Here is a 27,972-nt window from a genome sequence, read left to right as displayed (position 1 = left end):
CCTTTTGGAATAAAAAATTTATGAATAGAACAAGAAATTTATGAACAGGTTCAAGCAATAATCTCAGTGTTAAAGTATAGGGGACTGCCAAAATTGCCAGAGGATTTTCCCATCCCTGCTACAAGAAAAGCTGATGTTCTTGATTTTCTGCACTACATTTTTGGATTTCAGGTTTGTACGTCTAGATCAAGCGGTATATTGGATTTGGATTTAGTGTATTTTCTTTTATTTGTGCTATAAGTTGCATGTGGTTGCTATGAGTTTTAGGCAAGTAGTTCAGACACTGTTATATTTTTTCCTCTGAAAAATTTATTGTTCAGTTGTTCTTGCTTTATTTATATGGCGAGGAAATGTCCGAATCCTTCTATATGTTTTTCACATTGATGAACCTTGATATATGCAATCATACTCGTTCTGATATATATGCTTAAACATTCTGATTGTGTTATTTTTCTTCATAAGAACCTCATCATTTGTTAAAAATATTGTACTTTAGGGGAAATGAGTTGATTCTTATTTCTCTTTTGAAACAAAAATTGCTTGTATTAATATGATCAATGAATGCAAGGGGTGTGGAATAGTCCATCATTATCACAGAGTTTATTCTTGTTTTGCCTTTGTTTCTTCCAATGATTGTCCATTTTAAGATTCTCATGAAGTGAGTAGGTGGGAAAAATTGCTTGGCTCATAAATTTTGGATTATGGTATTTGTCTTTATATCATAATACATGACTAAATGTTTTGTTGTTTACGAACTCTAAAATCAAACTCATTTTATGCATTTCATTTTATGGTTTGTTTCTTAAATTTAATATTCTTAAATTTTGTGCTTGAGTTGGGCTAGTGGCCCATGATAATTTGGGCCAAGTGTCCACAGTGTGCTATTCTCAGCGAGCTCGCTGTGTACTATGTTATGAAGAGTTGAACCAAGATCTTTAAACAACACTAACCATGACTATAAAAAATAAACATTTTTTAAGTAAGCACATTAATATTTTGGATGGCTTTTGTATTTCTTTAATGCTATTCTGGTTCCTCTTACTTTTTCGATTAAGTTGATTTGTATTGTCTAAAGTTATTGCTTCATTTATTGAATTAGTCTTAGATGTGTACACTTAAATATAGAGCTCACCACAAGATTAAGTAGATCTTATTTGAATGTATGACCTTATGAAATATTTTTGAGATTTAATGGTTAATTGGCCTTGTTAAAGCTCTGTTATATGCTGTTGCATGTTGGTGGGTAATTAACTTATATGGGTTTAGAAGCTATTTGCACTACATATTGGAGCTTACTGAATTTATTTTGCTCACAGAGATGACTCTCTAGTCACTGAAGTGGAGCCTTATATTCCTTTTAATATCAACCCAGCAGGAATGCAGCCTGTTCTTACCACTAATTATCTGTTGGCCGTCCCCAGCATTCTTGCTTTACAGATGACGTTATAGTCACTGGGGTCTTAACTGCAAGGTGGTCGCCTGACTTAAAAGATGTTCGCTGCGACCTTGATCCTGTGTTGATTGCTAATCATGTGAGGTAAATGTAACAGCTCTGTTTGAAAGAAGAAACATTTTTCGTTGTTGAGATGGTTGTTGTTCCATTGGAGTCATACATGGTACTAAAGAGAGGTAGTTCTTTTAATTTCATAAACTCTGCTTAGCCTTGGTGAACCTTGATCCCATCTTTCTTATGATGCATGGGATTTCACTTATGCAGCTAGTTGATGTTTCGAAGGGATAGAAAATGATTTGGTGGTAACTCTTTTAAGGGATGCTAAAGTAGTATAAGATAGATTGAAATAACTACCGATACTGAAAAGAGGCTCAAAACTTGTTACAAACTTACAAATATATTTCTATATTAAAATAATGCGAATAGGTTTTTGGAAAAAACCATAAAGTAGAAAACAATTTTGTATTTCAACTTATCTAAGTATCAAAATTGGTTAGAAATTTTTCTCTTTCTTTCTTTCTTTTTTTTGGAGTGAAGCTTTGGTCACTATATGCACTTGACATACTTTTTATACACATATTTAGGAGAACAAATGAGCAGAAATCGGATATTACTATTCCTCATGATGTCATTATGAAATTCAATCAATTTTAGAACGAGTTTAAGGATACCCCTTTGAAAGGTAAGGCATCGTTGATTAATATATATCATTTTATAAATGAGTGTTCTTCTATCAATTCTTCAGCATCAATCAATTAGAGATCTTCATTAAAAAAAAAAGTATTGGAAACTAGGCCCCCTTATATGTAAGACTGTTATGACTTCAATTTTTTTTAATGAAAATTATTCAGGGAGAAATGCAATATTACAAGGTGTTTGTCCACAAATTTCATGATTTTTTTATCTTAAGTTAAAGATTTTGAATGACCGTTAAACATTCACTACCAGCACCTTCTCTTTTTTCAACTTAGTTGCATTAACACTTATTGGAGGTGTGCAACATGTTGATGCTTCTGGAACCAAGGTACGAGGAGAGTCTCATTTACTTTTGGTTGGAGACCCAGGTACCTTTTCGATTTTCATTGCATACTTATAGGGTTCATTACTTAAATAAAATTCTATCAATTCAAGACTACTGCATTTATGCTATGCTTCAGTTGAAGAAGCTTTCTTTTCTTCAAAATTCTGATAGGAAATTAACAATCACTTAAATCTAGAAAAATAAGAACACCATTGTATTTTGTCTAACTGATTCATGATATTTTATGAGTGTCTAAAGCCTGTAACCTATATGAATTTTCTTGTACAATACAATTAGGGTTATTACAAACAAGTTATCCATAGTATTGTATCGAGTGGTCCTTTAATGCAAATAATAGGTAGGGTAACTAATGTAAATAGTCTAAGGGTGGGAAAATATAAATTTTAGAGAGAAATTTTGAGAGCAAGAAAGTATAGAAGAAAGCTCCAGGACTGGACTTAAATAGTTCAAAACTTCAGGGTTTTATTTTCTCAATAGAAGACATTTCTTTGCAGGTTGGATCCATGGACAAATGCAATATTTGCCAAACCATGTTAGATATTGGTATTGATGCTTTTGATATGTTCTAGTGCTCTTGATGTGTGTTGTTGGGTGTTATTCTAAAGGTTATTAGTATAAGAGGTATTTTCTCCCTTATAACAATTGAGATATGGATTGCACGCCATTTTATAACCTGTCTTTTCGGGTAACACATGCATTAGCTACATTAATTATAACTACAGAAAATTAGAATTATTGAAATTTTCCTTGAAAAATAGAAAACTGCCCAACCATTATTAATTTTTCCAATAAAAATAGTTTTTCAAAGCTGAAAATTCTTCTCTAGTCCTTGTTAATTTATTCTTGTTTGGCTTGAGTAATGCAGCTCAGTTTAATTGTTTGTTGCTTTACCCTTCCCTTGGGGTTTCTGGACCTTTTATTTTGCTCATTATATAGGTGGGAGTTATCTTATTATTTCAATATACCCAAATATATGTATTTATATTACTATCATTGGTGAACAACTACTAATGAGTTCAGATTCTTTTTTTGAATCTTTATGTAATCATTAAAGCATTATAGGGAAAAAGTTACATGTATATGTATATATGTAGTAAATTTTTTTAAGGCTTTTCTCAGGTACCGAGAAATCTCAGTTCTTGAAATTTGCTGCAAAGTTAAGTAGCAGCTCTGTTGTCACTACTCGCTTAGGAAGCACTAGTGCTGGACTCACTGTCACTGCAGTCAAGGATGGAGGTATGTTTCTCATTTCTCCATCCTAAACTTGTATCCATGGAGTAAGGAATCTGACAGAAGTTGTGATTAGTTTGCGTTAACTTTTTGCATGGTTTGCCACCACCTTGCACATCCTAGTCCTGTTCCCCATCTCATTGTCTCTGCTCTTACTTTTCTCTCTGTATCTCCCTTTTTGCTCACACTTCAAGTTAGTAACTCTCTCAATGACTGAGAACATCTTTGTTATGATAACCAAATCTTTCATCATAAAACTCCAATTCTTGCTTCCATGGGGCTAAATAATCTGATCAGATGGTTTTTATATGAAAGTAGTGATTTTCTATCTTCATCTTTAAACCCATCCACTGAACAGTTAAGCCTTATTCTGATTGGTCATATTCCAACTTTTATTTTTGGTTGTTTGAGCTTGCTTGCCATGTTGTTTAGTTTGTTAGTTTATCATACATGCTTGTTTAATATCTATTGACAAATTTTAATTTTTTATTAATCTTTTAAGTATTGATTATATTCTTTAGGTTGGGGATCGAATTGGCAAGGAGCATTGCAAAGGTAATTTGCAAGAGGTAAGGAATTTGTTCTTTCAACTCTTATTATTAATATCTTTAAAATGTTAAAGGAGTTTGAATATCTTAAATATTCATCCATAGACACTACTACAAAAAAGGCTTTTCACTGCGGTTTTTTTACTCAATACACTGCGGTTTTCGAGAGTATTGAAAAGCGCAGTGTATTCGACCGCAGAGAAAAGTGGTATGCCAACCGCGGAGAAAATAGTCTTTTCTTTGGATAGATCTCGAAAAAATATCAAAGTTAAAAAAAAAAAACAATCAAAATGGACAACCGAGCACAAAGTTATGCTTGGTAAAAGTTTTGAAAAATTACACTACTTTTCTCTGCGGTTTTTTCAATAAAACCGCGGAGAAAAGTCTTTATTTCTCTGCGGTTTTCTTAAGAAAACCGCGGAGAAAAGTAGTGCAACTTTTCTCTGCGTTTTTCTCCCACTTTTCCTACTTTACATTGCGTTTTTAAAAAAAACCGCAGTAACAAAGTTCCTAAGTGTCCTTCAATCCTTTTCTCTGCGCTTTTTATTTTAGATTGAAAGAAAAGCGCAGAGAAACCCTATATTTGTAGTAGTGAGAGAAGTAGGTTTTGAGATTAAAATTGTGTGCTGCAGTGATAACGGAAGGTTGAAAACTTGTGTGTATTAGAGAAGTAGGTTCTGGAAAATTTGTTTGTGTACTGCGGTGATATAAGGAAGAAAACTTATTGTGTGTTGTTTGAATTTTTTGACTTGGTATTGATAGATGGTCAGGTAAGCTTTTATATGTATAGATTAGATTTTTCATTATATGTATGGATTAAATTTTTCATTTAGTCATATTGTTTTCATTATTTCCATATGTATAGATTAGATTTAATTGCCACAACCCAAGCTAAAATCTTGTCTTTGATCCAAACCCAATTAGTTAGTGGCTACCATTTTAGAATCTGATTTTTAAATTAAAAAAAACACTAGAATCTCTTGAACTAGCCTTTTATGCACACTTAACAGAAGTAAGTTAAGAAAACAGAAGTAACAAGACCTTTTATTTGGTAACTGATTTCAACAAGCTTCCTTCGAAGTGTTCAATTCTAATGATCTTGCATAAATAGTTCCACTCTTAGAGTCTCAGTATACATAAAGCTTGTCAAAACAAAGTGAGCCATATTAACCATAATAAACCATACACATTAACACCATTTTGCAAAAGAAAAAAATTCGGCTGAGTTCAATTTATAATTTATCATGTGTAATTATTTTAATTAAGAATTCTGTTACTCCTTCTACAACTAATACATCAATGACTCATAGCTGGTAAATTATCTCTATTAATTTTTTAAAGCTTAACACTAAATCCATTAAACCAGATTACTTATTTCAGTTATTTTAGGTTAATTTATAAAGTACAAACTCTTAGATTATAGAATGCTTAAAATCACTTCTTTCATGTTGTGGAAATTATGTGTGTAAATACATAAGAATTTACAAAAAATACTCTCATTGATACAAATAATGTAGGCTTATAATTTCGCAAACATACTTAGATATACATAATACAGTCTGTCAAAACAAAGTGAGCAATGAATAAGAATATCAACCATAACAAACCATAGATAGTAAAAAAACATTATAATTCTGTTAAGAGGTGATAATTATCTGATTGAGATAATATTTCTCAAATTAAAAGACAAACTATACATATACCAAAACCCTTTTCCTTAAAAAAGTAAAATGTCTACATGTGCTGAAGCTTTAATGAAAAAATCACACCTACTTTTGAAAATATAGGCACTCTAAATAAATTTTCTCTTAAATAAAACAGTGAGTTACTAAAATATTACCCCTTTAATATCTAATTAATCTTAATAATCATTTGGTGTGCTAAAGTAAATTTTACCATTACCAATATAAATTTGTAGCTTTCTTAGTTAAATACTTAGAAAAGTCCTCATATGTTTCTCTAAGTATAAACTTTATAAGTCCTAAGTTATAAGTGGATTAGTTTGAAAATTATAATTGGAAAACTACATCTCCAAAAATTCTCAAACTTCACAGAAATAACCTTGGCTATATCAAGAAGTTTCTTGTAAAATTTTACACAAAAATAATTATTTTTACTTAGTGACATTTATTTTCAAAAATCTTACTTTAAGGCTGTCTAGGAATAGGTCAATCTTTTTAACAAATTTTGAGACTTTATAAAATCTATTTGGTTTATTAACTTGGTCCAAAAAAATTTAGGACCATAATAGGCTGTGTAAAAAACACTCACACCAAAAATAAAATCATTTTAGGCATTTTTACTTGGTAAAACTGATACTCAAAGTTGGCTATCCAGAAACTATGGTAAATTCTCATTAATTTTTTTTCAAATTTTGAAAATTCATAACTCACAGCTCTTTTAAAATTCTCCTTTGAAATTTGGCCATTTGATTCTTAAATATTAAAATAATGTATTCTCCAAAAATCATCCAAAAATGCAATGATTTTTCCACCGAAATAATTGTCCAAAATCAGCCATTTACCTCATTTTTTAAATGCTTATCCCAGACTACACAAAAATTTTGCAAAGGCTATCGCTTGGTCAATTCAAAACCTTCTTGCACGTTTTTACACATTATGGACATCTATACATCCTAAAATGCAAGATAAAATACAAGAAAATTCATAATTAGTTTGACCCATAACTCGTTTAACCCACTAGAAGTCAGCTCCAAACCATTTTCTTAAAAATCAAGATTTTTACATAAGGAATGTTGGATTCCATTATTAACAATCATGTAAATTCTTATGCATGTACAATCAGCCATTAATTTAACATCAACACAGTTTCAATGATCAATTAAAGCACAACTAATAATTAAAACATGGCAGCTTGAACTAGAATGCAATTAGCATATTAATCTTCAATCTTGCTATTGAAGAGTTATCCCTTCCAATTTGGGTGGCTAGACGTTGAACTTATGATCCTATTGTTGGAAAAACTTATACAGGATCTTTATTTATTTTCATGTATATCTGATATTAAACAAATTAATACGAGATAGCCTAAAACATGTTTCTAAATTGAATTCAAAGAGAAACAAACAATATAATACTTACAGTATACGCAGCGGAATTAAGAGTCATTCCTTTAGTTTCTCTAACTCTTGTATCCTTTCTGTCGCAGAGTATTATCAAGAAACTGAACCGATCTTCTATTTTCTTCACGATCTTCCAATGTATCCTTAGAACCACCTAGACTAGTGTGGGCAATTCTCAACACATGAGATAGATATAGAGAGAAGAAGAGAAAATACAAAGAGGCTTAGAAAAAGACTTGTGTTTAGAGAAAATATAAAACTATCAGAAAATCTGACTTATCAAAAACCCTTTTTTTTTACTTCTCTATAAGCACTCCTTTTATAGACTCAATTAAGCCATTTAATTTAATTAAAAAATCAATAAAATAACAGCCATTTTGAAGCCCTAGGTCGAAATTATCATGGGTTATAGGCCCGTGAAATTTCCCATTTGATTATAAGCCCATTGGACTTAAAATCAAGGCCTGTATTATTTTCTATTGATTTAATTAATTAAATAATTATTTAAATCCTTTATCAAATTAATTATTTATAATTTGAACCTTGATTTAAATTTATTTATTAATTTAGATACCAATTTATCTTAATTAATAAATCTGCCATAATTTCTCTTTTCTTCTCAAAATTACACAACTCTGTGAAACTATCCAAAATTGACATGGTCAACTTTGATAATTCTAATTGATGATTAAATCAATTAATTGAGACTATCTAGATGATTTTATCCAAGGTACAATGGAGACCATGGGCCTATGAAATCAAGCTCCAATAAGTTATCATAAATCTAACAAATAAATTTACTAACTTATTAATTCCTCGTGACTCCACACTAGACTTGGAATTGCACTCTTGAATTCATAGAACGCTCTATAACAAATATAGATACGCTATTAATTATCCATTGTTACAACCATAATTGTCACTCAATCCTCTATCGACGGTCTACAAGGAGATATGACTAAAATACCGTTTTACCCCTCATTGTATTTTATCCTTAAAACACTTAGTTCCTTGTAAATGATATTTCAGTAAACTAATTTAATTACTGAAATGAGATCTCTATCATTTAACACCTTGGACCAAACTAAAAGGAAACCATCGTTTCACTTCTTCATCAGAAGCTATAGATGTTCATATCTATGATTAACACTCCCACTCAATTATACTACCGAGTTCCCAAGATGTAAGTATGGGCTAGTCCGTAGGGTAAGCTGGTAACGAACAAGTCAAAGAACTCAAATAATACAATCAGTTTGAATACTAACCACTCAGAATTGAGATTGAATTGACCTATGGTCAACTATATGATATGACTAGAATAGATAATAACGGTATGTTTACTTATCTTATCAACTGTCAATATCGGTCCTGTCCGATGTAACAAATACATCCGATCTTATCTACTTTGCTAATGTTCTGGAAAGAACATAACACTGTAATGTGTAAGTAGATCATATCGTAGATTGGCAAGTCAGTGTAAATCCGGTGCACTGACTAATCTTAGGACTAACTTATTTTTGAACATATAATCATATTTATATTCCACTGTGATTACGTCACTATAAATAAGATTAGCTATATGCTCGGGATTTAATAGAAGTTTATATTAAATAAATAATCATGAAAATAAAACATGTGAGAAAAGTGATTGACCAAGTCAAAAAATGATTTATATTCTATTATTGATAATAAAATGAGATTACAAAGAATTTTGGTTTTTAATTAGGGCATAAAACCCCAACAAACTCCCACTTGCACTAATTGAAACTAATGCCTTAATTCTACTAATCCCATCTCCTTGATATGCTTATCAAATGTAGCTTCTGGTAGTGTCTTTGTAAACGGATCCGCAAGATTGTCTTCAGTTGCAATCTTCATAACCTTCACATCTCCCCTAGCCACATATTCTCGAATAATGTGACACTTCCTTTCTATATGCTTACTCCTCTTGTGACATCGAGGTTCTTTTGAGTTGGCTATCGCTCCTGTATTGTCACAAAACAACACAAGCGGTTTATCCATTTCTGGAATAACACCAAGATCCGAATAGAACTTCTTTAGCCAGACTATTTCCTTAGCTGCTTCTGACGCGGCTATGTACTCAGCCTCCATGGTGGAATCTGAGATTGCAGACTGCTTTACGCTTCTCCAAATCACAGCTCCGCCCCCAAGAGTAAACACCATTCCAGAAGTAGACTTCCTGTCATCGACATCAGTCTGAAAATCTGAATCGGTGTAGCCTACAGGGTTCAGAACACCACCCTTATAGACTAACATATAATCCCTAGTCCGTCTCAAATACTTCAGGATATGCTTAACTGCTATCCAATGTTCCGGTCCTGGGTTTGACTGATACCTGCTCACTACTCCCACTGCATAGCAGATATCTGGTCTAGTACACAACATGGCATACATCAGACTTCCAACTGCAGATGCGTATGGAACTTTTCTCATTGCATCTTCCTCTTCAGGAGTCTGGGGAGACTGCTTCTTTGAAAGATGAATTCCATGGCGGGATGGTAGACGCCCTTTCTTGGAATTTGTCATTGAGAAACGTTCAAGCACTTTATCTATGTAAGCTGCTTGAGATAGAGCTAAGAGTCTGTTCTTTCTATCCCTGATGATCTGGATACCTAGAACATAACTTGCTTCACCCAAATCCTTCATCTGGAATTGAGTGCTTAGCCAATTCTTCACATCTGATAATTTCTTAACATTGTTTCCAATGAGTAAGATATCATCTACATAAAGAACCAAGAATACCACTATTTGATTTGCATTCAGTTGGTAAACACAGGTCTCATCAATATTTTGTTCAAAGCCATAGGTTTTGATTATTTCATCAAACCTAAGATTCCAGGAACGAGAAGCTTGCTTAAGTCCATAGATGGACCTATTTAACTTACAAACTTTTCCTTCTTGTCCAGATACTTTAAATCCTTCCGGCTGATCCATATAAATGACCTCATCAAGCTTTCCATTAAGAAAAGCTGTTTTGACGTCCATTTGCCAAATCTCATAGTCGAGAGCGGCTGCTATGGATAGGAGGATGCGAATGGATTTGAGCATGGCTACCGGACTAAAAGTTTCCTCATAGTCCACGCCTTCTCTTTGGGTATAACCCTTTGCCACTAATCGAGCTTTATAAGTCTCGATATTTCCATCAACACCTCGTTTCTTCTTGTAGATCCACTTGCACCCAATGGCCCTAAAGTCACTAGGTGCTTCCACAAGATCCCAGACGGAATTTGAGTACATAGGCTCCATTTCATGTTTCATGGCTTCAAGCCATAGTTCCTTTTCAGGGCTAGCCATTGCCTGTTTGAAAGACAATGGATCATCATCACTAGTGTCACCAACAACCATATTGGTTTCACCATCCAAACCATAGCGAACTGGGTTTCTAGAAACCCTCTCACTACGACGAGGCTCCGTGACTGTTTGCTCAGGAACAATGGTACTTTCTTCATTTAAATCGACTTGCGTCGGTTGTACATGAAGAGTGGGAATTTCATCATCAACACGCGTTGATGACGATGGAACATTGGTTGGAGTCAATTCTTTAACCATCTCCTCTAAAACTACTTTGCTGCGAGGTTTAAAGTTATGGACATAGTCATTTTCCAGAAGCATTTGTAGAAGTAAACACTTTCTTTTCTGAATGACTGTAGAAAAGTCCACCCCGAGTACCTTTAGGATTCTGTTATATTTTTATGCTGCGATAAGAGCACCCGCTTTCGAAAAAGTGATCGCAGACCAGTCTCTGATCACTTGGGGGGCATGGGTTGAGGGTTGCACTGCACCTCGCAAGGGACGACCTAGTAATCTAAACTTATATCTATCCAATAGGAGTAAGCCTAGTGTTGCCATCCCAAAAATAGAAAGTCTCAGGAAACTAACCAAGTTTAGCCTATAAGGCAGCTTGTTCCAGGAAGAACTAAGCTTAGCACCTAAGAGCTAGATAACCCAAGTAGCACGAGCATATACTAGTCATCTTCCGCACAAACTGAGCCTTAGGATCTCTGGCCATGTCTATTGATCTCGAGATGCGAATGGAAGGTCGAGTTCCTTATACTTGGCCTCAAGAATTCCGTGATATAGGGAGCTTGGCTAGTCGATGAGCAAAGCACCCTTAATATCACTATATCCCATATTTGAAAAGCCAAAGGTAACATAGTTAAGAATTTAGCTTACCTCCTAAGGACAACGCGCTCCCAGAGAGTAATAACCAAATCTTAATCTGTGCAACGCGAATGAACTCCCAGGCAGCCTATGCCTAGGTGTCTCGTTAGCATCACCTCTCGAAAAGGTACCCCAGAAAATAGGCATGCTCTCAGGGAGCAGCATCGAAATCCCTAAGCTCTCGAGTATTGCATGCTTAGGGCAGGTGTTTCCACGTGCCAGACCCCCCTTGAAAGCTCGAATCTTTGTGTTGTAGGGGCATGAGGAAACGAGTAAAGACCTACGGTAAACTTCATGTCAAAGTCACTTCTAGGACTGTGGGCCTACAAGAGACCAAATGCAAAAACCAGGTATTTGAAATAGCTATGAGTTCTTGTTCACATAGCATTCGTGTTATGGTGAATTTATAGAACCAAAACTGAGTTCTTGTTCACATAACATTCGTGTTACGTTGAATTTATAGAACCAAAACTGAGTTCTTGTTCACATAGCATTCATGTTATGTTGAATTTATAGAACGAAAACTGAGTTCTTGTTCACAGAGCATTCGTGTTATGTTGAATTTGTAGAACCAAAATTGAGTTCTTATTCTCGTGACATTCGTGTTTCGTTGGAATTTATAGAACCATGTTTAAAATAATTTGAGTTCTTGTTCTCGTGAAATTCGTGTTACATTTGAATTTATAGAACCATGTTTAAAATAACTTAAGTTCTTGTTCTCGTGACATTCGTGTTACGTTTGAATTTATAGAACCATGTTTAAAATGTTTTGAGTTCTTATTCTCATGACATTCATGTTACGTTGAATTTGTGGAACAATGTGTTTAAACCGATTTGAGTGCTTGGTCGCGTGCCAGATTAGGTTATGCTGAATTCTAAGAACCAAGATCAAGTTGAAAAAAAAAAGATACGTGGTTAAATAGAAAAGATACAAGAGTGCTTGGGGGCTCAATCATTAACGTGTATGTTTGTACCCCTATGGAGTTGTGGCACACAGGCTTGATCGTACTCAGGTTACCGGGGGCCTTCACCTAATGGCACCTTAGTTGTCAACTCGACCACAGGGTTGTCTTTGGTAATGCCAAGGCCTCTGTCTCTTGAGCCTCGTGGGCAGTGTCCGCCTCTAGATGCGATTCAAGTTTTGTCCTCATATCGGGATCCTCCGTGAAGGACAGGTCCATGTCTTTGTTGTTTTGCCAAGCGATATTGAGCATGTGCTCAGCCATTACATCGAGGTCCTCGGACAGGTTTTCGTTGAATCTTTCCAACTTGCCAATGCGGGATTCAAGTGTCATCCGACTTATATGAAACTCCTCATGGATTCGGGCCAGCTCCTCTTCGTCACTCCGTGCTCGGGACGCGACATCTTCTAACAGTTTGGCAGATGACTCCTCCAAAACAGACATTTTTGACCTCTCCATGACCAACTGATCCTCCACCTTGCGAAAGTAGCCCCTCGTGTCCTCCACCTCTTTCTAGAGCCGTGAATGTTCCTCCAGAGGGACTGCTGTCTCTTTGGTTTGAGAAAGTTTCGCCTGGACGCGAGCCAACTCCTCCCGAGTCTTCTTCAACACAAAAGACTACGTCAGCACCAGGTCCTCAAGTCACTAGTTTAAGGCGGCAACCTATGAATTCAAAGTAATGGATTAGCGAAAGTAATAAAAAACAAGACATTCATCGAGATCAAAAAGAAACCAAAGACTTACCCTAGTGGCGGCGTGTCGACTAGTTGCCACAAGAGCCACCTCTTTGTCACCACCGCAACGGGCAAAGCTGCCTGTAGTCATTTCACACAGGGACATTGCTAATCCCTGCAGGAGCTCTATGCCGAGTGGCATGGCTCTTTCTCCTATTTTCCCCGCGATGAGAGGTTCAAGTTCTTCACGACGGGGACTGGAGATGGGTTTCTTTGGCCAGTCCTCGTGCAAATACTCAGTTCGTAGTCGAATTCTTTCATTGCCCTCACTAATGCGAGCATTGTAATATTCATTGACCACTTTGTGCAGACCACATCCATCGTCATCATAGTACTCTGGGAAGATAACTAGGCGAGGATCTTTGGCTGGAGGGGAAATGGGAGGAGTCTCTTTTCATTTCCTCAAGAACCCCTCATCTCAGGGGGAGGAGCCCTCTAGTTATATGACCTCTCCGCCGACTACTGCGCCTGAGGCAGGGGCTGGCGGAGCAGTGATGGAGGGTGCCGGAGCAGACGAAGGAGGTGGTGGCATCGTTGTCAGAGCAATCTGGAGATCGATCTTAAAGGTCCCTATAACGCCCTACTACCCAGGGACCGTTACGTAGTGCATTTTAAACAGTGCTTAACTCGTTAACCGATTCATTTGGCCATAATCGTGCAACTAAATGTGATTAATAGTTTACGGTTAAAATTTTTGGTTAAAGATACAATGTTTACTGTATACATTAGATCCCAAAATATATTTTTAAGGTTAATTACAATAAAATATTTACAACCAGCCGACCTAAGTGGAAAAATAGGGTTTAACCCTAGTTCCTCTTTAAACCCTCGACCATGGTGGTCGAGCAGCCGCATATGTACACATCGTCACCTAAGCTCTCAAACTCAAGGATGGCATAGCTTTCTTTAGCCTTTACCTGCACCACATAGCACCTGTGAGCCGAGGCTCAGCAAGAAAACTCAATATGCTCATGAACACATAATGAGATGTCACTGAATCATAATAGCATGCCTAGCAATAATAGCCCTATTCATGCATGCAAGTAAGTTCAAGTAATTGATTGTGGGCCCTGCCCTCGTGTATGGATGACTATCAAGTCAATCCTAAGTGAATATAACTAATGATTCAGGTACCCATTTAGGTAAGTGACAAAGGAGTCTGGAACTTGAACCAGATAAGTGACTATGGAGTTACGAACATGAACCAGATAAGTGACTATGGAGTCATGAACTTGAACCAGATAAGTGACTATGGAGTCACGAACTTGAACAAGATAAGTGACTATGGAGTCACGAACTTAAACTAGATAAGTGACAATGGAGTCACGAACTTAAACCAGATAAGTGACTATGGAGTCACTAGATAAGTGACTATGGAGTCACAAACTTACACCATATAAGTGACTATGGAGTCACGAAATTGGGCTCCGCACCCTAAGCCATGTCACGTTATAGTCACTTGAGCCATTTGGCCCTGGCTCTAAGTAACTAGCCTTTAGACTAGACAAGCACTTTTGTTTTCATCGAACTTAAGGTCAGTCAAGCATTTAATACTTATGTTGATAATGCTTGTGTCGATTTGATCTAATCGTATCAGTTTGCGTTAAACACGCTAATACCATTCTTGACTCAAAGGTCAATGCACCTAGGCATGTATTATATGTCAAATACCCAAATAGAAGGCATTCAACATGCTTACTCAACATTTGCTAGCATAATTATGATCATGCACATTTACGGAGACTCAAGCTCTGATCAATCTCATATTCAACATTCATGCCATGCCCTAATCACATGTATCTTATGCATCACATAATGGGTACAGTTTTCTTACCTTTGCTCCAAGCATAGGTTGCCAATAAATGAGCCATAAGCACGATCCTGTTTCCAAGCCGCTAGTGATAACCTAGTGACAACCATAATATAAAACCTCAGAAATATGAGTAAATAAATACTTCCAAACCCAGCCCAAGCCTCCGAGATGTCGAATCCTACTGAACTGGGTAGTAGAATCGATCCTAGGACCTCAGAGTTAACTTTCCATGATTAAAAACCAAATCTAGGCAAAAATGCCCAAGCCGGCCACGATTTGGCCTAGAGAGTCGAGATTTGCCCCAAGTCTGGGCACTCGGGCGGGCCGTGACTTGACCTGTCTTGGGTGGCAGTGCGCCCCCCAGGCTTCCTCCTCATAACATCTAGCTTCTGGCTTAATCCAAGTTGCGACTTGCTCGAACAAGGTCACAACTTGACCACGAAACCAGCCATATCCTTCGATTTTCCCCACTTAAATCCTTCCAAAAACCTAACCAAACATATCCAAATTAAAAAAATAAAAGTTCCTTGACATTCTAATTATCCAATACCAATAAAACCCAAGCTTCAATTCATCCAAAAATTCATCAAAACATAAAATCCAATCAAAGCTTAAAATCTTTAAAAGCTTAGAACTTAAAACATGGATTACCTCTGATTAATTTATTTTCCAACTAAATCCTCCGGCTAATAAACTTCTAATCTTCCCTAGAATCGCTATGCCTCGATCCTTGCTTGAATCCGAGTTCTAAAACTCAAGTTTCCTTGGAAAATGTTATAGGGTGTCGAAAAGGGAACGAGCGGGACAAAAAACATTATTTTATTATTTTAACAAGTTACTTCGAGCTTAAGTAACCTAAAGAAAATACTAACGCTCGGGGTCACGAAAATGCCCATAGGGGTAAAATAGTCAAAATTTCCATAATTTCCTCCTGATCTCACTATCTCCCAATTTATCATCGATTATTTATTCCCATTACCTAATACCCCTTGACTTACTCTGAGTCAAGTATGGGTCCCATTGTGACTTTCCCACTAGCTTGCATCCTAGGATCGTCTTGTAATGAGTAACCTTAGCATAACCAAATAATAATGAGGCACCATGCACATACCACGTATATGCCAAATATACCTAAAACAGGCCAAATTATGAAAATGACTCAATTAAACAAAAATGGGTCCACATAATCACATAACGATACACATAAATATCACCTAATCATATAATTCCAAAATTTTCCATCCTAGCCCCCTAATGAAGGCCCTAAGTTTTATTAGGAAATTTGGGTCATTATAACTATCCCCTCCTTACAGAAATTTCGTTCTCGAAATTTTATGTGAGTAGCCTGGAATATCAATCCCGCATATCTGATTCTAATTTCTAGGTCGCTCCCTCGACCCTACTGTTTCCTTACAATACCTTAACCCAAGGTATAACTTTGTCTCTCAGAACCTTGTTCTTTCTGTCTCCTATCTGAGCTGGCTACCCTTTACATGATAACTGAACCTCTAATAGCAAATTCTCATAACTCAACACATGCATCTCATCAAACACGGGTTTCCTCAACATGAAAATACGAAATACACTTTATACTGCTAACAGTGCTAAAGATAAGGCCAATCCAAATGCGACTTGACTGATCCTATCCAGGATTTCAAATGGTCCTACTAATCTAGGGCTCAACCTGCCCTTATTTCCTCACCCCTTTCCATGGTGATAATCTAAGGAAGATACAGTCTTCCACTTGGATGTCCATGTTCCTGCATTTCAAATTAACATAACATTTCCAATTACTCTGAGAAGCAAGCATCTGAGCTCTAACCTTTTCAATAGCCTCAATGATTCTTTGAACTAGCTCAGAATCCAGTTATAACATCTCACCCATCTTATTCCAATGAATGGGCGATATACATTCCCTACCATACAACATTTCATAAAGTGCCCTTCCAATAACTGGATAACTCTTTCTCTGATTTACCATCAGTCTGAGGATAATGAACTATACTAAACTCCAACTATATACTCATCGCCTTCTACAATCTTCAAAAAGACTTGGAAGTAATAACAATGTCCTCATCTGATAAGGTAGACCTCGAATTCCATGAAGGCGTACTACCTCTCTCACGCATAGAGACCTACATACCGATCAATTGTGTTACTTGTCCTTACTAGTAGGAGTAAGCTCATTTTAAATACTGGTCCATAATGACCCAAAACAAATCATGCTGACCCACTATCTTGGGCAGCCCCACCGCGAAACCTATCACGATGTTTCCTTACTTCCACTATGAAATACATAAATGCTGCAAGGGCCCTACTGGTTCTTAATACTCTATCTTGACCTTCTAACAGGTTAAGAACTTTGTCATATATTCCGTTACGTCCCTCTCCTTCCCAGGCCATCAATATAAAGCTTTCAAATCCTGGTACATCTTTCGTGATGCCTAAATGAAGAAAATAAGAGGTAGAATGAGATTCATCCAGAATCCCTTGTTTAATTCCCAATGTCCGTCGGACCCCGAGTCCAATTCCTATACCACAATAAACTCATACGTGACACTGCATAGTCCTTACCACAATAAACTCATACGTGACACTAAGACTTTCCCCTCAATTTTCCCATCTGTGGTTCACTTACTATTTTCCTTTATTCCTCTCTGAAATAGTAACTTAAGTGTAATGTTGGCCACCTGGCCCACCAGTAACTCTACTCTAGTTCTGGTCACACCCTTCAACTAACATGTTGCTTGCGCAATCACCCTTTTCTGTTAATGAGGTGTCATAATAACCTACAAACTGGTTCTGATCTGTAAGAAGACTCATAACTTTTTCCCAAAACACATGTAATATCCTGGTCGTCCAAGGAAACTCTTGCCCTCTGAGGCGTTCCTTGACCTCGGCAAATCTCCAACTGAGAGTATACCACAATACCATCGATCAAGACGATCACAAATCCAATTCAGATAATCTTTAAATACTTGGTTCCTCTTATTCATTAAGACAACTCGGCATTAATCAAATCCACAAGACAGAACTCAGTACTCCTAGTGCCCTTATCTGATATCAAAGCAGTCTTCTGCATATTCTTCTCCTTGATCTTCAGTTGATAATAACTAGATCAAATATCCACCTTGGAGAATAACATCTTACTCAATAACTGAGCCTTTAGTTTTCGCTATTCTGCTGAAGCCATTCAATACAGTACCCTAGACCTGATTCCTTCCCTTGTACAAACCTAATCACCATTCTATCTCTTTATGTAAATAATATCCTAACAAGTCCCTTGGAAACACATCCAAAAAATCACAGACTAATCCAATCTGTCCTGATCCTTCTGGCACAACCTAAGTGGTATTCACCACACTAGCTAAAAGTCCTAAGCATCCTCCTGCAATAGGTCTCTAGCTCTAAATACAGATGTCATAAGCACAGTGCAAACTACTACAAAAGCTTCTCACTCTCAAGCCCAAGATCATACTGAAGTCAATCATAACCAACATTATCCCATACTTGTCTAACCAATCCATATTCAGGATCATACTGAAGTCAGTCATAACCAACCCTATCAAATCAACTAATGAGTCCCTTTTCACAATAATCTAACTCATCTCTTAAAATTACCAATAGAGTCTCACATTCTCATCACCACATAATCATGCAATCTGCATAACAAGTCTATGACTCTCTAGATGCAATAAGCAAAGAACAATATGGCACCAAAACTAGTCAGCACAATAAAAAAAATCAGATTTAGAAAGCTGACCTACCACCACTGAGGAACCAGTCTCAGTCTCAATCTTTGACTCAGACTGCATCAGAGCGATGCTAAAAACATGCCCATGACATTCATTCATCAATTCATAACCCCTTCTCTTCCAACATACACACCATGCCTCCAACTCCAACATGCAAATGACACATTTATATATTCACTGAGCATGTAATCATATAATCATTTCAATAATCAAGAGCTAGGCTCTATCATAATCTCATGCTCCCTAATACAATATGTAGGTAAAGAATTTAATTATGTTTAAGAAGTTAAGCATATAACTATAGAAATAGTTACCATACCTTGAGTGAAGCTGTCTTTAGTGACGAGTGTACATGCCCAACTTGTCTACAGGAACCCTTAACCTTGGCTCGCTCTGATACCAAGTTGTAATGCCCTACTACCCAGGGACCGTTACGTTGTGCATTTTAAATAGTACTTAACTCGCTAACCGAGTCATTTGGCCATAATCGTGTAACGAAATTTTATTAATGGTTTAGGGTTAAATTTTTTGGTTAAAGAAACAACGTTTCACTAAAACGTTTACTGTATACATTGGGATCCCAAATTATATTTCAAAGGTTAATTACAATAAAATATTTACAACCAACTGACCTAAGTGGCAAAATAGGGTTTAACCCTAGTTCCTCTGTAAACCCCTTGGCCGCGGTGGTCGAGCAGCCGCATATGTACACAATGTCACCTAAGCTCTCCAACTCAAGGATGGTCCAGCTTTCTTTTGCCTTTACCTGCACCACCTAGCACCCACGAGCCGAGGCTCAATAACAAAACTCAATACGCTCATGAACAGGTAATAACATGTCACTGAATCATAATAGCATGCCTAACAATAATAACCCTATTCATGCAAGCAAGTAAGTTCATGTAAATGATTGTGGGCCCTGCCATCCTATATGGATGACTATCAAGTCAATCCTAAGGGAATATCACTAATGATTATGATAATCATACTAGGGCTTGCATTCCATTTAGATAAGTGACTAAGGAGTCACGAACATGAACCAGATAAGTGACTATGGAGTCACAAATTTGAACCAGATAAGTCACTATCCATTGATGAACTTGAACCAGATAAGTGACTATGGAGTCACGAACTTGAACAAGATAAGTGACTATATGGAGTTACGAACTTAAACAAGATAAGTGACTATGGACTCATGAACTTAAACCAAATAAGAGACCATGGAGTCACGAACTTAAACCAGATAAGTGAATATGGAGTCAAGAACTTAAACTAGATAAGTGACTATGGAGTCAAGAACTTAAACGAGATAAGTGACTATGGAGTCATGAACTTAAACCAGATAAGTGAATATGGAGTCACGAACTTAAACAAGAGAAGTGACTATGGAGTCATGAACTTGGGCTCTGCACCCTAAGCCATGTGATGTTACAGTCACCTGAGCCTTTTGGCCATGGCTCTAAGTAACTAGCCTTTAGACTAGACAAGCGCTTTTGTTTTCATCAAACTTAAGGTTGGTCAAGCATTTCATACTTATGTTGATAATGCTTATGTCGATTAGATCTAATCTTTTTTGGCTTGCATTAAACATGCTAATACCATTCTTGACTCATAGGTAAATTCCATACGACTCGTGTTGTTTCTGATAAGTTAGTACCACTCACAAGTAAACAATACACCCAGGCATATACCATATGTAAAATATCTAAATATAAGGCATTCAACATGCTTAGTCAACATTCGCTAGCATAATTATGATCATGTACATTATAGAGACTCAAGCTTTGATCAATCTCATATTCAACATTCATGCCATGCCCTAATCACATGTATCTTATGCATCACGTGCATCACATAATGGGTACAGTTTTCTTACCTTTGCTCCAAGCACAGGTTACAAATAAATGAGCCATAAGCACGATCCAGTTTCGAAGCCCCTAGTGATAACCTGGTCACAAGCATAATATAAAACCACATAAAAAATGTGTAAATAAATACTTCCAGACCCAACCCAAGCCTCCAAGATGTTGAATCCTACTCAACTGGGTAGTAGGATCGATCCTAGGTCGTTGGAGTTAAATTCCCATGATTAAAAGACAAATCTAGGCAAAAATGCCCAAGCCGGGCGCGACTTGGCCTAGAGAGTCGAGATTTTTGCCAAGTCTAGGCACTAGGGCGGGCTGCGACTTGACCACTCTTGGGTCGCGGTTCGCCCCACAGGCTTCCTCCTCCTAGCTTCTAGCTTAATCCAAGTCGCGACTTGCTCGAACAAGGTCGCGACTAGACCACGAAACCAGCCATATCCTTCGATTTTCCAGCTTAAATCCTTCCAAAAACCTAACCAAACATATCCAAATTAAAAAATCAAAGTTCCCAGACATTCTAATGATCCAATTCCAATAAAACCCAAGCTTCAATTCATCCAAAACTCATCAAAACATAAAATCCAATCAAAGCTTAAAAGCTTTAAAAACTTAGAAATTAAAACTTGGATTACCTCTGATTAAGTGATTTTCCAACTAAATCCTCCGCCTAATAAGCTTCTAATCTTCCCTAGAATCGCTATGCCTTGATCCTTGCTTGAATCTGAGTCCTAAAACTCAAGTTTCCTTTGATAATGTGATTGGGTGTCGAAAAGGGAACGGGAGGGAGAGAGAACGTTCTGAACGTTATTTTATTATTTTAATAACCTCAAGAAAATCCTAATGCTCGGGGTCCCGAAAACGCCTCTGGGGGTAAAATAGTCAAAATTCCAAGAATTTTCCCCTGATCTCACTAACTCCCAATTTATCATCAAATATTTATTCCCTTTACCCAATTTCACGGTAATGTGCTAAATACCCCTTGACTCACTTTTAGTCAAGTATGGATCCCGTTCTGACTTGACCATTAGCTTACCTCCTAGGATTGTCTCGTCCTGAGTAACCTTAGCATAACCAAATAACAATGAGGCACCACGCACATACCACATATATGCCAAATATACCCAAAATGGGCCAAATTATGAAAATGACCCAATTAAACAAAAATGGGTCCAAATGCATATTTAATACCCATAAACATGTATATCAAGTCATATTATCATGTTACTCATATAATCACATAACGATACACATAAATATCACATATTCATATAATTCCAAAATTTTCCATCTTGGCTCCCTAATGAAGGCCCTAAGCTTTATTAGGAAATTTGGGTCGTTTGAGGCCCGACACCCTTTGTCGCTTCGAGTGCACCAAGTTAGAAAGGCCCATACTATCTGCAAAAGAAACACCTTGGTCAGTCAAGATAAATAAATGGAAAACCATAATAGGTTAATACATACATAAAAGAAAGCTAAAAACTCCTCAGGATTCCCATCGCAGTCAAACTCGTCAGAGGGAAGTGGCAAAATCATGTATGAGACGACCCATCTCTTGCGTCAAGTTGGTCTCGTACTGACAGAACCAAGACGCATGCATGGCCATTGATTCGTCGGGAGGTATGAAGCCGGAGCAGTGTACTCTCCTCTACGGGTTATGAAGGAATACGCCGATAAGATCTTGGTAATCTTGGTACTCCTCCGCAGACCAGCGATGCTCCGAGACTTGGCCGCACTCGAGAAGGGAGGGAGAGACTAAGATATGGTTGGGACTAGTTCCCTCCCCTACGTGCCTAGCATAGCGGAGAAGGATCGAAGATCTAACTTGGTGGGTAGAGGATGATTTGATCCCCACTTTCAGCTCCGCCTTAAGCTCCGCATCCTCTCATACCTCCTCAACAACTTAGATGGAATGAATGCTCTCTTTACGCTCCTCTTGATGGCGTTGTTGGTACCGCTGGAGTGCTTTGGGTGCCATGAAGCCTGTGTGCAACTTTGCCTCTATTCGAGACCTCTTTGAGTCTAAAAAATGGGTGATGACCACAGGATTCACACTCTTCCCCGCTTGCAGCAACCCACATTGTCGAAGGCAGGCGTCACTGAAAAGATGGGGAAGCTTTAACTCCTCGTCGAAAAGAGAGCCCATCGCTCGAAGCCTCCGGTTGAAAGATTCCACGAATGTAGTACAACGATATGGACCTGATCGAGAAAATCAAGACGGATGTCATCCAAAGGCTAAGGGCTCGAATTAAATAAGGAAGATTCAGTACTTATCGATGATGGTGAAGTCCAAGAGTAGGGTGGGATTAGTCCTTTTTAGAAAGCCGTCCACCCAAAAGAATTGATCATTGTATGCCCGAGCATGATTTTCATTACCGAATGGAGCTTTATACCCCTTTTTCCTGGAGCTGGTGTATTTCATCAGGGTGTAATACCCTCTCTTCTCCCCTCTCTTCGAGCATTGCAGAAAGCTGTAGATATACAATATTTCAGCAGAAGAAGGAGTACGTCAGCCCTTGCTTTTGTAGAGGACGTAGAGTCTGGCCAACACCCGTTAGCCATTCGACGAGAGCTGGAACAGGGCTATGCCGACGTACTTGAGGAAGTCAACATAGTACTGGTGGAGAGGTAGTGCTGCTCCCGCCTTGAGATGTGAGGTGCTCCAAGGACAGAGTCCATGGATGCTTTCATGTACCCTCTCATCCTCCTGAGCCGGGCGCACCAGTATATCGCTGTCGTCCACCCCGTAGTTAGAAATTTTTTTATTCAGGGATCCCTGATGCTGAAGTTTGCTCAGAATATCAGCGGCCTCGAACCCTATGTTGGGATAAAGGGCATCTGACAACATCGGACTGATGTTGGCCTCTTCATCCAAGAGACCAGCTCCGCGAGGCCTCTCGGCCACCGGCTCCATATAGACCCGAACGTTGAAGACCCAGCTACTATCAGCAACATTTTTCTCCTTCTCGGGACATTGTCCCTCCTCCCGAGACATCTAAAGGATTTCGTTGTCAAATGCGTAGAACCCTTGTTGGTGGAGCTGGTGAAGCTCCTCAGACATCTGAAAACAAACAACAAACAGTTAGCGCCTTATCCCGAAGGAGGTGGGTCAAAATGAGAACCCCTAGGACAACTGCTTGGGGAAGGAGAAAAGGAAAGAGAAAATGTAGTCTAATGGTTCTAGGATGTCCTTGGAGCCAAGTACTTGGTACTAGAGGCACCACCGGAAAAGATGAATACCATCGGAGATGATGAACCACCGGAATCTGGGAATTTTCCAAGTTTCGGCCAAGGTCGCAGAGTAAAGAAAGACGTCCCAAAATACTACAGATTGATTAAATGGCACAGTTAGGCCATTTGTGGTAATATATAAGGCAAAGACGGCCTCAGAAAGGTGTAAAAATAGTTTCTAAGCATGCATCCTAAACTATAATACACATGAAAACAAGAACTCAAATACACATGAAAACAGTAATTCATAGTTTGAGGGTACTTACTCGAAATAAAACCTTAGATTGTGATGAAGCGAGTGCGAACTTTGAAGAAAAATCAGCCATCCACCTGAAAGTATGAAGCCTCATGCTAATCGTCTAGAATGGTAGAAGAAACTAAAAAAAAAGAGTCACGTCGGAAAGGGGTTTTTAACAGTTTGAAGGGTTTGGAGGCACAAAAATTTGAAATGAGATAAAGTAACGTTGGGGAATCTGACCCTCGACCTTTTATAGATTCAGTGCTTAGGGATGAAGTAAAGTCACCCCAACCATTGGATCACCTAGGAGTTGGATACTCAAGGACGATCCAAGGTCTTAAGATTGGAATAGTGTGGATCGTGACCATTAACATTGGAAAAGAAAGCTCTTGAGTGTAATTTGAAAGGGAGCCTAGGTTATAGAAAAGACGTTTCGGGTTGTTGAATTGACATGGCATTAGTTGCACGGATTGATGGGCCCAACAATAGGGTTAGGGAACATGGCAGAAAACCTTGTGGTCACATCAGGGAAAGTACAAGCGTTACCTCTTGAGAAACTTTTTAAGTCCATCAGTTTTAAGTTTCCACTATTTGAGGACAAGTACAGACTTGGGGGGAAAAAGTTTTCTGTGTTTTCACCTAGGGACACGTGTCTCTTCTTTGTGAGATGACACAAAGAATACACCCAGGCATATATCATATGTCAAATATCCAAATATAAGGCATTCAACATGCTTACTCAACATTCGCTAGCATAATTATGATCATGTACATTATAGAGACTCAAGCTCTGATCAATCTCATATTCAACATTCATGCCATGCCCTAATCACATGTATCTTATGCATCACGTGCATCACATAATGGGTACAGTTTTCTTACCTTTGCTCCAAGCACAGGTTACAAATAAATGAGCCATAAGAACGATCCAGTTTCCAAGCCCCTAGTGATAACCTACTCACAACCATAATATTTTTTGTGTTTTCACCTAGGGACACGTGTCTCTTCTTTGTGAGATGACACGCAAGAGTAAATGTCCTCGGGAGATCGATCCAATGGTTGGAGGTCATCCTCCTTGGGCAGTAAGGAGGCATCGACCTCTTTCCTAGGTCAGGTCCCGAGAGACATGACTACCTTCGAAAGGTTACCTCCCAAGGATGCTTTATAGCCTACATCTTTTCCTTTCACCCAACTATGTTCCAAGCTGAGGACCTAGTCCTCAAAATCTTAGAAATAAGCCAGGTGGCAGTCAATGCAGACTTGCTGCCTCAAAGGAAGACCTAACAACCTTTTTGGGTGATTTGTCTGCAGCGTTACTGGTGGTACGACTCCACAACTCACACTCCCACTACGCCTCTTGACAGGTGTAGAGTCCAAGAACTTTACTTAGCTAATTGTTTAGTAGTATTATAGTATGTTTAGTATTATCTTTGTTACTGTGGATTTTTGGTTCAGACCGGGAATTATTTGGACACTCATAGTATTACTTATAGATTTTATAAGTTTAACCTATAGTTTAAGAATATTAAGTATAACCTAAGGTTTGATTATATGACTGATAATTAAGGATTATATTTATTATATTATAAGGTTTAGACATCAACCAATAGGATTTTAAGCACATGTTATGAATGGTGATTAAGGATTAAGTATTTTTGCGGATTAAATTTAATATGGAGTAAAGTTTGAATGTTATGGGGTCAGTCAACAGCTTTGAATACGTTGAGGGCTTAGTCAAGGCTGTTTACTCCATTCAAACTTAGCTAAAAATGTGTAATTTCGTGTTTAATTATTCAGCGTGTGCCGATATATCGCAGCTATAGGGGGCGATATATCGCAGCACGTAGATACGGAAAACACGAGACGATGCACGGTCGCCTCGGGCATACTAGCCCAGGCGATATATCGCCTACAGGGGGCGATATATCGCCTCCTCCAGCATGAATTCAAACTCTTTTGAATTCTTTTCCTTTCAGCCATTCAAACTTCTTCAAAAGTCCAGCATCTTTTGAACGAGTCTTCAGCCTCTGCTGAACGATTATTCAAATGATTTTCACCTAAAAAGCCATTATTTTTATTCAAGTAAAATCAAGATACTTTCATTCCCAAACTCTATAAATAGGACCTAGTACCCAGCCATTATTCACCTTTTGCTCTAAGTTCAGAAGCTGCTAGTGTTAAGAGAGTGTGAGAGTGTAAACACCTGGTTTGGGAAAATCATAAGCTTATCAAACACTTTGGGAAGTGAGGTTCTATAGTATTTCGGTTGAGGAGTAGATTGGTCTTTCAAGTCTTTGAGGTAACCAAAACTCTAGTTCATTTCTGTATTATGTTATTTTCTTTCTCATAGTCTTCTACTCAATCTCTAACCTTAATCTTCATTGTGGTTAGGGAATCTAAGTTTTTGAGCACGTAAGTTTCGGTAAGCATGTTTCACAAATGGTTTAGTCTATCCATCCCTTTCATTTCATCTCCTTTCTTCTTTAGACTCACTCTTTCTTATGGTTTTAGGAGTGTTCCAAAAAGTCCCAACTCAGTCCACATATCCTGGTAACTTTGGTAAGGAAAATAGGCTAGAATCTATATGTTTATGTTTATGTTATTTTATGTGTTATGATATGAAACATGCTATGAATTATGTTATGAATGTGTATGTTTGTAGGCTTGGGCTTATGCCCTATTTGACTAACAAGACCCCAAAAAGGTTATGGGCATATGCCCACTTAGCTAGTGGGACCCCACTAATCTCATGGGCATAAGCTTGTTTAGTCTATGGGACCCCAAGTAATAATGGCCATTATAATAAGTGTATGTATTATGTGTTATGATATGTCTTTACGTTTATTATGAAGTTTATGTTCATGACTATGTGTTAGATTTTCCTTGCTGGGCATTAGGCTCATTCCTTTCTGTTTATGTGCAGGAAAATAAGCTTTAGAGGCGGTAAGATTCGTGACGCTTAGAGTATGTGTATCGATGTTGAATGGAGTCAAGGGGACGAGCGTTATTCGATTCGAGGATGTAGTCTTGTTTATGTTTTTTATGGTTTTAAATGTATTTTCCGCATTTTCTATGTAACTCTTTTTACTTTAAGTTATTTTTTTGTTTTAAAGACAATGGGTACCCATATCCTACTTATTATTTATGAAAGTAACCTTTTTTTCTACAAGTTTATAATAAATTATGGTATTTTCGCAAATGTATGTGTTTAGTAAGAATATGCATGTATAGTTCGATAATGGTCCAAGAGTCTAGATTAGTGGGGCATTACAACATGAAAATATGTGTAGCATGCCCTGATAGTACCAGGAGCATGTTTCCCATAAAGTGATTGCCTTACTGCAGTGGGCCCCGGAAATCTTGCTTGGGTCGTGATATCTATTCAATGCGACCTAGTGCATTGAAATGTATTAATCCTCCGTTTATGTGAAGAATATGTATTAATGACTAATGATTAACATTAATGGCCCCAACCTCTATAAATAGGGTTGGGAATCTCATTGTCTATGGTTCAGATTTTTTGTTGAGAAAAATAATTGTACTCAGAGCAATCTAAACGCTGCCTGAGAAGATATTGTAGAAGCTTACAACTACAAGCTTTCAACCTCCCTAATACAAAAAGACTCGTGGACTAGGGTTCTTTTATAACCCGAACCACCTAAAAACTCATGTTCATATAGCTATTTCTTCAACCTCTTTTATAACTGTTGATAGCGAAAAAGGCAATCAACACATAGTATTCATACAAATTGACCTAATTATAAGTTGCTATAAAGCTAAATTCACCTAATAATAATTCAAAGATTTCAATCTTTCTAACAATTCATGTTGTATTGGGAG

General features: G+C 37.5%; 1 protein-coding gene and 1 long non-coding RNA gene across 2 annotated transcripts; one reads left to right on the top strand and one right to left on the bottom strand.

The window, feature by feature from the left end:
- The first annotated feature begins 58 nt into the window (after window positions 1-58).
- LOC133819502 (uncharacterized) lies at window positions 59-27,127 on the top strand. Its single transcript, XR_009886364.1, has 4 exons — window positions 59-171; window positions 1,317-3,731; window positions 4,247-4,294; window positions 27,056-27,127. It is a non-coding gene; the product is annotated as an uncharacterized LOC133819502 (long non-coding RNA).
- Window positions 5,813-9,809, bottom strand: LOC133816825 (secreted RxLR effector protein 161-like). Its single transcript, XM_062249126.1, has 2 exons — window positions 9,359-9,809; window positions 5,813-5,832 (listed from the first exon to the last, which is right to left on the bottom strand). Exons 1-2 carry the CDS (start codon window positions 9,807-9,809, stop codon window positions 5,813-5,815), a joined length of 471 nt encoding a protein of 156 aa, XP_062105110.1.
- Window positions 27,128-27,972: the final 845 nt, after the last annotated feature.

This window comes from Humulus lupulus, chromosome 2, assembly GCF_963169125.1.
Source record: "Humulus lupulus chromosome 2, drHumLupu1.1, whole genome shotgun sequence".
Lineage (NCBI taxonomy): Eukaryota > Viridiplantae > Streptophyta > Magnoliopsida > Rosales > Cannabaceae > Humulus > Humulus lupulus.
Note: the sequence above shows the minus strand (reverse complement) of the source record. Positions and strands in the feature narration are given on the sequence as shown.

Bases quoted from the DNA above. Each gene is read 5' to 3' on its own strand.
- LOC133816825 (XM_062249126.1), bottom strand. From the start codon at position 9,809: ATGAGAAAAGTTCCATACGCATCTGCAGTTGGAAGTCTGATGTATGCC. The intron at 5,833-9,358 runs TGTTTTGTGACA...TTGTTTTGACAG, and splicing joins AATGGATAAACCGCTTGTGT to ACTGTATTATGTATATCTAA.